This window comes from Dendropsophus ebraccatus, chromosome 13 (assembly GCF_027789765.1).
Source record: "Dendropsophus ebraccatus isolate aDenEbr1 chromosome 13, aDenEbr1.pat, whole genome shotgun sequence".
NCBI lineage: Eukaryota > Metazoa > Chordata > Amphibia > Anura > Hylidae > Dendropsophus > Dendropsophus ebraccatus.
This window is the reverse complement of record NC_091466.1, coordinates 55,686,799-55,701,708: the sequence shown is the minus strand read 5'-3', so window position 1 is coordinate 55,701,708 and position 14,910 is coordinate 55,686,799. Positions and strand designations below refer to the sequence as shown.

The 14,910-nt window shown below is 44.5% G+C and overlaps 1 protein-coding gene across 5 annotated transcripts in view; it reads left to right on the top strand.

The window, feature by feature from the left end:
• The window catches only part of LOC138771136 (aspartic and glutamic acid-rich protein-like), an 88,518-nt gene extending 74,200 nt beyond the window's left edge, over positions 1-14,318 (top strand). For 3 of the 5 annotated variants that reach the window (XM_069950627.1, XM_069950625.1, XM_069950626.1), the window contains exons 3-21: positions 5,110-5,131; positions 5,220-5,238; positions 5,369-5,410; positions 5,959-5,994; positions 7,038-7,076; positions 8,041-8,091; positions 8,254-8,301; positions 8,883-8,912; positions 9,402-9,443; positions 9,916-9,951; positions 11,316-11,354; positions 11,791-11,841; positions 12,568-12,615; positions 12,793-12,840; positions 13,040-13,087; positions 13,452-13,502; positions 13,757-13,789; positions 14,067-14,114; positions 14,234-14,318. In XM_069950627.1, the coding sequence (XP_069806728.1) occupies positions 5,110-5,131; positions 5,220-5,238; positions 5,369-5,410; positions 5,959-5,994; positions 7,038-7,076; positions 8,041-8,091; positions 8,254-8,301; positions 8,883-8,912; positions 9,402-9,443; positions 9,916-9,951; positions 11,316-11,354; positions 11,791-11,841; positions 12,568-12,615; positions 12,793-12,840; positions 13,040-13,087; positions 13,452-13,502; positions 13,757-13,789; positions 14,067-14,112 (729 nt within the window). In that variant the 3' untranslated portion in view covers positions 14,113-14,114; positions 14,234-14,318. The remainder of the gene's footprint in view (positions 1-5,109; positions 5,132-5,219; positions 5,239-5,368; positions 5,411-5,958; positions 5,995-7,037; positions 7,077-8,040; positions 8,092-8,253; positions 8,302-8,882; positions 8,913-9,401; positions 9,444-9,915; positions 9,952-11,315; positions 11,355-11,790; positions 11,842-12,567; positions 12,616-12,792; positions 12,841-13,039; positions 13,088-13,451; positions 13,503-13,756; positions 13,790-14,066; positions 14,115-14,233) is intronic. The other 2 variants (XM_069950628.1, XM_069950629.1) reach the window with 2 other exon arrangements.
• The last annotated feature ends 592 nt before the right edge of the window (positions 14,319-14,910 follow it).

The window sequence follows — 14,910 nt, the reverse complement described above, 5'->3', positions numbered from 1 at the left end:
GAGTTCTCCTGGTTGCATAACTACAAGCCCCATCGTCATGTTGTGGTGACAGTACAAGATGAGAGTTGTAGTTCTGCAATCTGGAGCTCTCCAAGAGGCATCACTACAACTCCCGTCATGTAATGTCACCAGGGCATAATGGGAGTTGTAGCTGTGCAACAGCTGGGGAGCCACAGTAGATGGAGAGTCACAGAGGGGGTGACTGGGAAGCCTGCAGTGAAATCTCCCCACATTACACAGCTGCTGAGATGCTGACATACAAAGGGGGTGCAGCTGCACAATGTCCCTCTACAGATCTACGGGCAGATGGGGAAGCCCACCCCTTGCACAGCAGCATCTCTTCCACACTGTAATGGGGGGGGGGGCTTCCCCTACAGCCTTCCCTGTCTGCCTGTAGAGCCGGGACGTTGTCAAGCAGCACAGGTATGGACCCCCGCAGTGCACAGCAGCCCGGCCATCCTTTATAGCGGCCGCCAGACACAGCGCTGTGAGCGGTAAGGAACTGTGCCGGTCACTCTCAGTGTGTGAGGCAGCATGGAGCTCCGGATTTGCCGCAAATAGAGGAGAGCGCACTGTAACAATCCCGGCATGGTACAACTGTTTATTGATATGTAATTACACAATCACCATGTCAGCAGGGTTCTGTGTATTGTCTGCTAGATATGTTCTAAGAATAAATGTTATTTTTTGCATGATGACTGGAGTACTACTTTAAATAAAAATAAATAAATATATATATATTACAATGCCCTCTGATTTATTGTTAGGTGTAACATACATTTACTGGCAAATAGCTGCTATACTGTAGACCCCAAACTGTAAGGCCCCATTCACACGTCCGTGTCAGTTTTTACTGTCAGGAAATCCTGACCAGGAGGCCTCAAATGTCATCAGGAAAGTATCAGGATTTCCTGATGAGAAAAAAAAAAGTGTTCTCAATATGGTCTAGTATGCCAACATACATGACAGGTACCCTCACAGCCCCTAGTGTACCTGGATGGCCACAGGCTGCAGAAGTACAACTCCCAGCATGACCTGTCAGCAGAGCATGATGAGAGTTGTAGTTCTGCAACCTGGATGGCCACAGGCTGCAGAAGTACAACTCCCATCATGGTCTGATACAAAGTTCTCCACGCTTGCAACAAAAACTTTTTCAAAAATGCTTTACTGAAAGTATCCTTTCCTTCCTTTTGCAAAACAACTCAAATAATGTTGTAAAAACATACAAATCACCCAAAGTGCTCATTACGCGGACCGCATCTGGTTACTGGATACGATTTCACTCCTCTCGGAGCTCTTGATTCACCATTTGCATCACCGGAGTCAGATAGATGTGCAACCACGCAGCCGGATGGACATTTCAGGAGTGTTCCTCCCTTCTTCACGCATCTAGATCGGGCAGCGGGCAGCTGATGTCCGGGGTGGGGGGGGGTTGGGGGACACGTCGGTAAGCCCGGCGGGGGGTGGGGGGTGGTTGGACTGATCGGGCGGCGTGCAGCTGATGTCCGGTACGGTGCTGTCCGGTGGGGGGACGTTGGACACCGTGACGTGGTATCGGGAGGCGGGGGTGTGTGCCAGGGGCTGCGGGGGTGCCGGCGGGCTCTCAATCGATCCGGAATCCCGGGCACTTTTCTGATCTAAATCAGGAAAGTGCCGTGATTCCGGCGCTCCCATAGACTTCTATGGGGGCGTGCGGGCCGGAATTACGGACGAAAATAGGACATGTCCTATAAAATCCAGATCTATTTTCCGGAACGGACACCCTTCCGGAAAAATCTGGAAGGGTGTCCGTGACTAATTAAAGTCTATAGGTACAGAAATCAGGAAATCCGGATGGTTTTTCCGGACGTGTGAAGGCGGCCTAAGGGCGAGTTCACTTCACACTGAGTAAATTCGGCGGAATTCCTCAGTGTGAAGCAGCTTCTCTATCGGAAGGCTTGCGCACCTCTGCTCTCTGCTCAAAAATTGGCATGTCAATTCTTGGAGCGGAGAGTGGAGAAGAGAGGAGAGAGGAGACACTGAGGCTTCCCCCACAGAATTCCTCCAAATTTACTCAGTGTGAACTGGCCCTAAGACCAGACTGACACGTGTGCAGTGTGAACACAGCATTTTTGCCCTGACAGGTCCCTGAGTGAGCAGGGGTAGTTTGGTGCACCTGACATAGGGTCTATTAGGTACAAAGCTGCTCCCTACTATCTCCATCCTCCTACCCTGCACATTCAGGATGAGCAGACCACCATTCATCTACAAGCAGTATACATATGGGGGCTGGTCTATACCATGCAGCAATGATGGGGTTTTAGTTTTTTGGCAATCCAGCCTAAATGTAGCACATTCTGCTTTGTCTTTAAGGGTAGTTTCATATCTACAGATCCGCAGCGGATTCGCAGTGAGAACCGCTGCAGATCCAGTACCATTGACCCCTATGACAGCACATACTTGCAGCGTTATTGACATCCCACTGTGAGTATGTGCTTTAACCCCCTGCCACCCACAACGCATCCCCGCCACCGGCATCCCCGGCCGTATCACTGCCCCCATCAAATCCGCCGTCCACATCCCCGGCCGCATCACTGCCCCATCAGCCCCGGCCGCATCACTGCCCCCTTCAGCCCCACCGCTGCCCCCATCAGATCCACCGCCTGCATCCTGCAGCCCGCCCCAAAGAGCATACATTACCTGCTCGGCGGCGCAGCTTCAGTGAGGCTCCCGGCTCTGGTCCCGCTCAGCCGATCAGTGCTGCCGTGCGCTAATCGGCTGAGTGGGACCAGAGCCGGGAGCTTTACTAGAGTCACGCCGCCGAGCAGGTAATGTATGCTCTCGCCGCTGGGCTGCAGGATACAGGCGGCGGATCTGATGGGGGCTGCGGGCACCGGGGCTGATGCCGCCGGAGATGCAGGCGCCGGGGCTGATGGGGGCAGTGATGCGGCCGGGGATACAGGCGCCGGGGCTGATGGGGGCAGTGATGCGGGCGGTGGGGCTGATGGGGGCGGTGGGGCTGTGTTGTGGGCGGCAGGGGGTTAAGGCACATACTCATTTACAGTGGGATGTGCTATCATAGGGGTTAATAGTATTGGATCCGCATCGGTTCTCGCTGAGGTCCGTGAGATCCGCTGCAGATCCGGTAGGTGTAAAGCTACCCTAAGGGAACATTCACATGTACTGTGTGTGCTGCAGATTTTATGCTGTGAATTTTATGTTGCAGATCTCTGCTGTGTAGATTAGGGAAATAAATGACTGAGCGCATAGAAAATGCTATTTTTTTACTGTCAGGAAATCCTGATCAGGCATCAGGAAAGTATCCGGATTTCTGACAGTAATCTGTTTTTACCTGGTGCGTCCTGAGGTCCGGGGGGGGGGCGGAGGGTGCGTCCTGAGGTCTGGGGGGGGAGTCAGAGGGTACGTTCTGAGGAAATCCGGGTGGTTTTTCCGGACGTGTGAAGGGGGCCTAAGTCTGCAAATGGCCGTCAGCAAAGACCCAGGCTTCCCTTGTATTCTCTCTCTATCACCTCTGTGCCGGTGTCTGCAGCTCTGTACCTGGTATGGACCTGACAGATTCTCCTGAGCTGTGATTGGTTGCTGTGGGAAGCCGACACTAGTTTCAGTTTTAGGCTACGTGCACACAATGTATTTTTGTTATGACAAGAACGGCCATTGTTGGCAATTAAAACAACGGCCATTCTTGTCCTAAAACAATGCACTGCATTGAACTCTATGCGATCAACGGCCATTGTTCACACTGTGCACACATTGTATTGTATGGCCATTCTGACGGTCGAACATTACACAGACGTATATGGTTACTTGGATTACAGGCACACAATCCAAATAGTTAAAACATTGTCCGTTGTTGGCAGTGTCAAACATCAGCCGCTGTTTTATTTCTGTGTGTTAATGTTGCTTTACAGATTGATAACTCTATTGTCACTATTGTCCTCAGTATTTCTGTGGTATTGCTGCACATTTTCTGGTGAAGTGAATAAAAGTGAGTTGTAATACCACATAACACCTGAGGATCAGCATGGCGCCGTTCTTGAAATAAATCAGTAATGTTTTCCAATTCTGAAAAACCCACATAACCCCCCACATCTAAGATAAAAGCTTAGACTGATTTGTTAGATCTTTGTCGCATTTATCACCCCCCCCCCCCCCCCCCAACAAAAGTGACAAGTAAAGTTACAAATTATACCATAAATAGGGTATGCAGCATATAGGAGAGTTTTCTATGCAGCAGAGTGATACAATATGACGGTATATGTATATGTATGTGTGACACAATATGACGGTATATTACCCCAATATGTACTGGATGGAGATTGTAATAAAATTATCTACAGACACCGATTACTCATCCACCTGCATTATATTCATCTGTGACGCTGGTTTGGGGAATTTGTACTTTTTATTGATATTCCGTCACCATTTTGATGGCCGCCATATTGGATCAAGGGCAAAATTTTCCAATGGGAAGGTGGTCATGTAGCATATAAAAAAAAAAGCAGAATTGTCTCAGAAATGGATTGCCACAGTCAGGTTTGCAATATCTCTCTTGTTGTTCAAAAGTTATCAACAGAAAGTTGCTTTGTGTTTAGGATCAGTTCTGTGTTTAGCACCATGGACAGCACACTGAATATGTCAAATAGCTGTGCATCACAGGGAACATTCCCAGTTGCTATAACTCTCTGGGGGACATTTATGAAGACCCTCGCCGGTCTTACGTTAGGATCTGCAACCAATTTCCCCAACAGATTCACGAAGAGACGCACGCCTCTTAGTGAATCCGGCCTGCCTTACGCAGATGTTGATTTCTGCCATGATTTAGGCCTGCGAGCTGGTGTAAATCATGGTAAATCAGGCGCAGGAGTAGGCCATGTCCCCTCCCTGTCTTGCCACGCCGCCTCTACATTAATTATTTTTATTTTTTTATATTTAATATCTAAAATCAGCACCCCGCCTCTTTTTGTGTCTAATCCTGGATGAGCACTATAATAGTGCCCCCACCTACGCCCTGTCCCATCCAAGCACATAGGTCAGATGGACACAGAAGGAGGTCTCATGCTCAGCAATATACCAATGTCCTCTGCTTACTCTCTCTATTTCCTATTTCAGGCTGGACTGGATGACGGCGAGGGTGAGTATTGTCTATAAAATCTCTGTGTATCTCTACAATATATAAAGCAATTTTCTAAACTAACACTTTTCTATTTTTTATTCTTTAGATGGAGAATCGGATTTCGGGTTAGTAAATCTTTACTGAAGATGTAAAACTTGTGTGACCCTATAATTCCTCCCCTATAGACCCCGACCATCACTGATGTCTCTAATGTGTGTTAGGTTTTCACTATGTCCTCTATTCTATCACTAACAGGAGCGACATCGACGACATCGAGGAGGATTCAGACGATTGGGAGTAAGTATCTCATAGACTTGTTTTAAACAACAAGCCTATAAAAATTAGGAGCTTTTTTTTTTTTTTAAGGGGTAATTCAGCAAAAAAAAAAAAATAATTCTTTCAAATCAACTGGTGCCAGAGATTTGTAATTTACTTCTATTAAAAAAAATTCCAATACTTATCAGCTGCTGTATGTCCTGCATGAAGTGGTGTATTCTTTCCAGTCTGACACAGTTTCTCTCTGCTGCCATCTAAGTCTGGGACAGTAACTGCACAGAAGCAAATCCCCATAGAGAACCTTTCCTGCTTTCCATACTGGAAAGAATACCACTTCCTGAAGGACATTCAGCAGCTGATAAGTAATGGAGGACTTGGGATTTTTTAATGGAAGTAAATTACAAATCTCTAAATCTCTGGCACTTTTCTGGCACCAGCTGATTTGAAAGAAAAAACTGTTTGCTGAACAATCCTTTCTACTCCGTTCTTTATGGTGAGGTTCTGCCAGAAAACTGATGTCTCTAATGTGTGTTTGGTTCTCACTGTCTTCTCTATTCTATCACCAACAGCAGCGACGACATCGATGAGCGTCTGGAGGATTTGGAGTAAGTATCTCACAGTAAAATACTATACATGTCCGCAGGGGGTCTCAAGGAGCTTTCTTTTTTTAAAGGGGTAATTCAGCAAAAGAAAAAAAAATAAAATCAACTGTTGCCAGAGATTAGTAATTTACTTAAAAATCTCAACTCTTCCAGTACTTATTAGCTGCAACATGTCCTGCAGGAAGTGGTGTATTCTTTCCAGTCTGACACAGTGCTCTCTGCTGCCACCTCTGTCCATGTCATGAACTGCCCAGAGCAGCAGCAAATCCTAATAGAAAACCTCTCCTGCTCTCCAGAATAGTAAGAATACACCACATCATACAGGACATACAGCAGCTGATAAGTAATGGAAGACTTGACATTTTTTCATAGATTACAAATCTCTGGCATGTTACATTACTTCCATTGTTTTCTAGCAAACCTTGCAGCATTTGGTTTAAATGATGTGTTTTTCTTGTGTCTGATTTTGTGGTGTTTTTCCCCATAGCAGAGCATGTGATTCTCTGGTTTCTCTTTAACGCTGGATTTACACATGGCAGTTTTTTGGAAAGCTGCCATTGCAGTTTTTGAGCCAAAACCAGAAGTGGATCAAAGTAATGGGTACAATAAAGGAAGCGCTTATATGTCTCCTACCTGCCGGATCCACTTTGGCTCAAAAATTACAGTGGCAGATTTCCAAAAAAAACTGCCTTGTGTGAAACCAACCTCAATCACATGAACTGTAAAGTGAAAAACAAAAACCTTAACAAAACACACAACACATATGTAAAGAAAAGACGCCATACCTAGAGCACACACCAAGGTCCCAAAGTGACGAAAAACACCAAGTAGACAAAATCATTGATGGCGGTGACTTTCACATCTCATCCCAAATCCCCAGTGCTAACAGCGCATTATAGTCAGATCATCTGGTCTAATAAATCTGGGCCAGTGGATTTCCAATGTACATGTTTCTATAAAACCTCCCCCAACATGCAGCACCTGGAGGACTGACTAATATCCCCTTTATAATATGCAATTATTATTATTTTATTATCATGTAATAGGTGGAAGATGGCCGTGATGGACGCCCCGTGGATATTCAGGTAATTACACGACATTTAAACAGCTAAAAAATCAAATACATCATTTTTACAATAGTTTTCGCCCCCGCTCGCACACATCTCTGTCCGTGCCATAGACTCCATTCTATGGTCGGGTGGATTCCGCCGTACACCCAAAGAATTGACTTGTCAATTCTTCGGTTGGATGACGGAATCTGACCGACCATAGACCGCAGTCTATGGCACGGGTGGAGATGCGTTCCAGCGCAAGTGAAGAGGAAAGTTTTCTGCTTCAGCTGTGGCAGAATAGGAACAGAATTCAAGCGGAATTCAAACCCCATTGACTTCTATAGGATTCCCCTGGTGGAATCGGCCTAAAAAATTGACGTGTCAATTCTATGTCGGAAGGCGGATCCGCGGCAGAAAATTCTGCTGTGTGAACAACAGAACGGAAATCCCATTAAACACAATGGAACATTGCTCTAGTCATATTTTATGGGAAGAATTTCAAGTGGATATTTAGGGTGTGTTCACATTATGGAATCCGCACGGATAACCTGCCATGGATTCCACTGCTCGCATCCCCTCCTGTTCCATTAACTCCATTCTATGGTCAGGGGGGATTCAGCCATCCGCCCAAAGAATTGACATGTCAATTCTTTGGGCAGATGGCGGAATTCGCCCGACCATAGAATGGAGTCCATGGGACAGGTGGAGAAGCCCAGGGTGCGAGCAGGGGCAAGCGGCGGAATCCACTGGAGATTATCCGTGCAGATTCTGAAGTGTGAACACACCCTAAGAGTGGATCCCACTTTAAATTCCTGGCCTATTCCTCAATTTGCACATCCCCTTAATGGGAAAACTAGCAGTGATGACAAGGGGTTAATAAATATCCGTGATGGATTTCATGTTCTTATTGAGCGGTCACAATAAATAATATTTTCTGAAAGTTTGAAATGGGACCAAGTACCAATCATCCTAACCAACCCTATGTTCTCTGTTACAGAGACGACAAGTACCTGCTGCACCGTTGGATCCCGAGCCTGGAGACCATCGTGTAAGTATGAAGAAGCAGCAGAATCATCCATCTACATGATATGACAATATGAGTCCATTTATATCTGTGTTCCCCACCAAAATCCCACATATGTATATTCCCATATTCCCAAAAACTATGGGGCAGATTTAACACACGAGCTGGTTTCTGATCTATATACAGGGAGACTGACGAAGAGGAGGAAGATGACGCGGCTGCGGACATCCCCAGGTGAGGGCTCAAAGAATCATATTTTCTATTTATTTTAACTGCATCTTCCCCTATAGGCTCCGATCATCTTGAAGATGTCTCTAAATATCATTATTGTCTCTTATTAAAGGGGTACTCCGGCGCGTGGGTATTTTTTTAGATACGGCCGTGGAGGGGGTGGTTATGGACGGCGGAGGTTACTTACCTCCCTGGTTCCAGCGCCGGGTCTTGGATCGCGCCACCCCGTACACCCGTCCCACGGCCCGCTTCCTGGTGTGAGCTGCCGCATGAGACGTGATGTCTCCAAGCAGCTCACATATTCAGCAACTGTAGCGGAGTCCCGCCTCGGCCGCTGAATGGCTGAGCTGCTTGGAGACGTCACGTCTCATGCGGCAGCTCACACCAGGAAGCGGGCTCGGGACGGGTGTTCAGGGTGGCGCAACCCGGCGCTGGAACCGGGGAGGTAAGTTACCTCCGCCGTCCAAAACCACCCCCTCCCCGGCCGTATCTGAAAAATACCCCCGCGCCGGAGTTCTGCCAGAAAACTGATGTCTCTAATGTGTGTCTGGTTTTCACTATTTTCTCTATTCTATCACTAACAGGAGCGAGGACGACACAGAGGAGGATTGGGAGTAAGTATCTCATAGTCTCGTCTTAAACAACAAGTCTATGAAAATTAGTGTTAGGAGTTTTTTTTAAAGGGGTAATTCAGCAAAAAAATTCTTTCAAATTAGCTGTAGCCAGAAAGTGCCAAAGATTTGTAATTCACTTCTGTTAAAAACATTCCCAGTACTTCTCAGCAGCTGTAGGTTCTGCAGGAAATGGTGTATTCTTTCCAGTCTGTTGCTCTCTGACATCTAAGTCTGGGACAAGAACTACCCAGAGCGGTAGCAAATCCTTGATAGCCTGTTTGAAAGAAAAACTTTTTTTGCTGAATTATCCCTTTAATTTTACATTAGTTTTATTTTTTCTAGCAAAATTTGTAGCATTTTATTTAAATGTAAAACTAAAAATGTAAAACTTGTGTGACCCTATAATTCCTCCCCTATAGACCCCGATCATCACTGATGTCTCTATTGTGTCTTAGGTTTTCACTATCTTCTCTATTCTATTACTAACAGCAGCGACATTGACGACATCGCGGAGGATTCAGACGATTGGGAGTAAGTATCTCATAGTCTTGTCTTAAACAACAAGCCTATTAAAGTTACAGTGTTAGGAGATTTTCTATTTTTATTTTTTTAAAGGGGTATTTCAGCAAAAAAAATCTTTCAAATCAACTGTTGCCAGAAAGTGCCAGAGATTTGTAATTTACTTCTATTAAAAAATCTCCAATAGTTATCAGCTGCTGTATGTCCTAGAAAACCTTTCCTGTTGTCCAGACTGGAAAGAATACCACTTCCTGCAGGACATTCAGCAGCTGATAAGTAATGGAGGAACTGGAATTTTTTAATGGAAGTAAATTACCAATCTATAAATCTTTGGCACTTTTCTGGCACCAGCTGGTTTGAAAGAAAAAAACTGTTTGCTGAACTATCCTTTCTACTCCCTTCTTATTGGTGAAGTTCTGCCAGAAAACTGATGTCTCTACTGTGTGTTTGGTTCTTACCATCTTCTCTATTCTATCACCAACAGCAGCGACGACATCGATGAGCGTCTGGAGGATTTGGAGTAAGTATCTCATAATAAAATATATTATAGTAATATAATCAGTCACATAGACATGTTCGCAGGGGGATCACGTATTAAAAAACAAACCTATGAAAAACAGCATTCGGAGCTTTCTTTTTTTAAAGGGGTAATTCAGCTGAAAAATAAAGATAAATTCTTTCAAGTCAACAGGTGCCACAGAGTGCCAGAGATTTGTAATTTACTTAAAAAATCTCAACTCTTCCAGTACTTATCAGCTGCTGTATGTCCTGCATGAAGTGGTGTATTCTTTCCAATCTAACACAGGGCTCTCTGCTGCCACCTCTGTCCATGTCATGAACTGTCCAGAGCAGCAGCAAATCCCCATAGAAAACCTCTTCTGCTCTCCAGACTAGTAAGCAAACACCACATCATGCAGGACATATAGCAGCTGATAAGTAATGGCAGACTTGAGATTTTTTTATAGATTACAAATCTCTGTCATTTTCTGGCACCAGTTGATCTGAAAGAACTTTTTTTTTTTTTTTTTTGCTGAACTACCCCTTTAATGTTACATTACTTCCATTGTTTTGTAGCAAACCTTGCAGCATTTGTTTTTCTTGTGTCTTATTTTTGTGGTGTTTTTCCCCATAGCAGAGCATGTGATTCTCTGGTTTCTCTTTGAAGCTGGATTTACACATGCCAGTTTTTTGGAAAGCTACCATTGCAGTTTTTGAGCCAAAACCAGAAGTGGATTCAAAGTAATGGGTACAATAAGGGAATCGCTTATATGTCTCCTACCTGCCGGATCCACTCCTGGCTTTGGATTGGAGCTAGGGAAGCAGTGGCACCTTACAGGTTAGGCCACATCTATAAGACACTTACAGGTACACAGGAGGGATCTGAGGCCTAGCAACATCCCCTTGGGTATTTTAAAGGGGTTATCCAGCGCTACTGTTGTCTCCAGATTGGGTGGGGTTTTGAAACTCAGTTCCATTGAAGTAAATGGAGCTTAATTGCAAACCACACCAGAACAGGAGACAACAGTAGGGGGAAAAGTGGCCATGTTTTTGTAGCACTGGATAACCCCTTTAAATAATGTCCATTGGTTTAATATAAAAAAGTAAGAAGACTTTTTTTTTTTTTTTTTAAAGGTGAACTCACATAAGGTACATTATACATAGTTTAACCAAGATTTTGTGCAAAATTGTCACAAAAACATTCCAACCCAAATGCCCAGTGCTAACAGCGCATTTATAGTCAGATCATCTGGTATAATAAATCTGGGCCAGTGGATTTCCAATGTACACGTTTCTATAAAACCTCCCCCAACATGCAGCACTTGGAGGACTGACTAATATCCCCTTTATAATATGCAATTATTATTTTTTTAAATTATGTAATAGGTGGAGGATGGCCGTGATGGACGCCCCGTGGATATTCAGGTAATTACACAACATTAAAACAGCAAAAAAATAAAAAAAATCATTTTTACAATTTTTTTTTTTTTTTTAAACTTGCTTCACCCCATAAAAGCATAGAATAAAAAGCAATCATATTTGGCCCAGAATGACATGTCAATTCTTTCGGGGATGACACGGACAGTGATGGGGGTCGAGCGGCAGAATATGCGGCGGGTTATCCGCACAGATTTCATAGTGTGAACGCACCTTAGAGTGGATCCTGCTTCAAATTCCTTATCTATTCCTCAATGTGCACATACCCTTTAAGGGACGGCTGGCAGTGACGACAAGGGGTTAATCAATATCAGTGATGGAAGTCATGTTCTTATTGAGATGTCATAATAAATAATATTTTCGGAAAGTTTCAAATGGGACCAAGTAACAATCATCCTAACCAACCCTATGTTCTCTGTTATAGAGACGACAAGTACCTGCTGCACGGTTGGATCCCGAGCCTGGAGACCATCGTGTAAGTATGAAGAAGCAGCGGAGATACGATCATCCATCTACATGATATAGACTGACAATATTCATTTATATCTGTGTTTTCCGCCCCAAACTCACCTAAGTATATTTACACATCCCCAAAAACTATGGGGCAGATTTAAGCTCCTATTCCACGGGGCAATGCAGAGGAGCAAACGAGAGCTGTCAGCGCGGGGAGCTGCATGGGGGGGGGGGGGGCGGCTGCCCGGGTGATTGCTAGATCGTCCGGGCAGCCCATAGCAGATAGTTGCGTTCTGCTGCCACTACTCCTGTTCCATGGTGCGACGGCAGCAGATCGCTGTTATTTTGTTTGTTTGTTTTCCAACATGTTTGAAAGACAAACGACGCAACGATCAGCTGACCTAAACAATGTCGCTGACCTTTGCTTTCTATTCCATGGGACGATTATCAGCCGTAGAGGCCAATATTGGCCGAATACGGCCGATAATCGTTCAGTGGTATAGGGCTTTTATATATGTGCAGCCCTGGGAAAGGGGCACAAAAAGCTGTGGCCTCCATCTGCTACTAATTTATCATGGTTTATGCTGAAAGACAGGAAAAAATCAGGGCAGAAACCTACACCTGCTGCGGAGCTCTTGTAGATTTCTGCAGCTGCCTTGCGGTAGGTACAGGTCCTGCTGGATTTACACCGGTCCTAATGAATGTCTATATATATTTATACACACAAGCTGGTTTATGTTCTATACAGTGAGACTGACGAAGAGGATGAAGATGATGCGGCTGCGGACATCCCCAGGTGAGGGCTCAAAACTTATAGTATTGTGAATACATATTCATTTTTTTCCCCATACTGTATAGAGAGAGAAGCGGCAGGAAGACCAGATGTGTGTGTGTGTATATATATATATATATATATATATATATATATATATATATACATACATACACACACTAGTATATGTTCTCTACACAGTGAAATCGACGACGACGAGGAAGCGGACGCGGCTGCGGACATTTCCAGGTGAGGGCTCACAGCTTATAGTATTGTGAATACATGTTTATTATATTTTTTACCATACTGTATAGAGAGAGGAGCAGCAGGAAGACAGGATGTGTGTGTATATATATATATATATATATATATATACTGTGTATATATATATATATATATATATATATATATATATATATATACAAGCTTGTTTATGTTCTCTACACAGTGAAATCGGCGCCGATGAGGAAGATGACGCGGCTGCGGACATCCCCAGGTGAGGGCTCAAAGCTTATAGTATTGTGAATACACGTTTATTTTTTTCCCATCCTGTATAGAGAGAAGCGGCAGGAGGGCAGGATAGGAAGCGCTGTTGTTAGACAGAGAATCATATTTTCTATTTATTATAACAGCATTTATTCACATTACAAACTGCTGACACTGTGACATAGTTGTTAAGGTCCCCGTACACTTTATACTTTAGCTGGCTGTACCCGTAATATACAGTACTATATGGTCATTGTATAGAGCAGTGTACAGCTCACTACATTACTATTGCAATCACCTTCTTTACAATAAAATATTTAATGTGTAATATAAGAATATATTTATATACGAGATGATTTACGTTCTATACACAGAGAAGAAGAGGAGGACGACGAGGACAAAGGGACGGCCATGGAGATCCCCAGGTAATGAAACAAAACTTATAACATTGTGAAGCAAGGAATTGTTATGTACCATCCTGTATATAGAGAGAGGGGGGGGGGCTCTATTTGCAGGTGGAGTCTAATTTCTATTGTGGGTAATGGTGAACAGTATATTACTGCAGGTGTGAATAGAGCTGGTAAAAGAGCATTGTTTCTATATAATGTGCTCAGAAATTCTGGTTTCCTTACACTAACCATTGATTTCCCTCCATTTCTTGGTCATTTCTCCTCGGCAGAAGCAGCAGCAGGAGGAGATCCATCTTATCCAGGTAAATATATGGGATGATACACTTACATGATAACACACCTCTATTGCTGCACTGTATATCCTCATGTCATCACTATATATTATATTATCAGTCACATATAATAACCACGAAAGGCCTCATGTACATAATACACACATACAAGTGACATGGTGCCGCCTGTATCTCCCCCACTAGGATAGCACTGAGTCCCCTCTCTCCAGTGTAATGTCTATTCCCCATCACTGCTGACGGGTCTGATCTCAGAAAAGTCATGCTGGTTTTTCTCCTTCCCTTATAGACTGCGGGCGCTGTTCTGCTGCTGCTGCGCCACCAAGGAGGAGTAAAGGTGAGTACCCAAAATCCCATCACACCTCAGATCACTTTTATCCTGACTGTATATTCATATGGAGCCTATATATGTAACCTGTCATTATTAACACATTGCTTGTTATATATCCTATCTAGATAACACCGGCCCGCCAGAGTGAGGAGAAGACACCCGACCATCTGGAGCTGTCTGGAGGAGGAGGCGTCCGGAACATCAAGTGGTAAATGGGATGCCAATAACATCCGGAGGACACATTTACCACACATGGGGGAGGAGGGGCCCCCTTTTACCATCAGAGATAGGAGGAATAGACACTCACAACACCTAGAGGGGTCTGGAGGAGGTGCCCTTAAAGGGGTTATCTAGGTAACTAAAAAGGCGTTTCCTTCCTTGCTGGCTTCTCACTTCTGGTTTGGTCTCCTCTCACATCAACACCTTCTTACCTGGCAAAACGGAGGCGGCCTGAGACAGTGGGCCAGGTACTTTGTTGTGATTGTTGCATGCGGGTGAAACCAGTGGCTGACAATGTACAAACAATGTTGCCGATGTCATCACAACATTGCGTGTACATTGACCACTGCTGGCGGCGAGTTTCACCCACATGTGATGATCACACCATAGTACCTGATCTACTGTCTCAGACCTTTGCCAGGTCAGAAGATGTTGGAATGAGATGAGTCAGAACTGGAAGTGAGATGCTGGTAATGGTGGAAATATCTTTTCAGCTCCCCAGATAACCCCTTTTAACATCAAGTGGTAAATGGGGCGCCAATAACATCAGGAGGATTTATTTACCACATATGGGGGAAGGAGG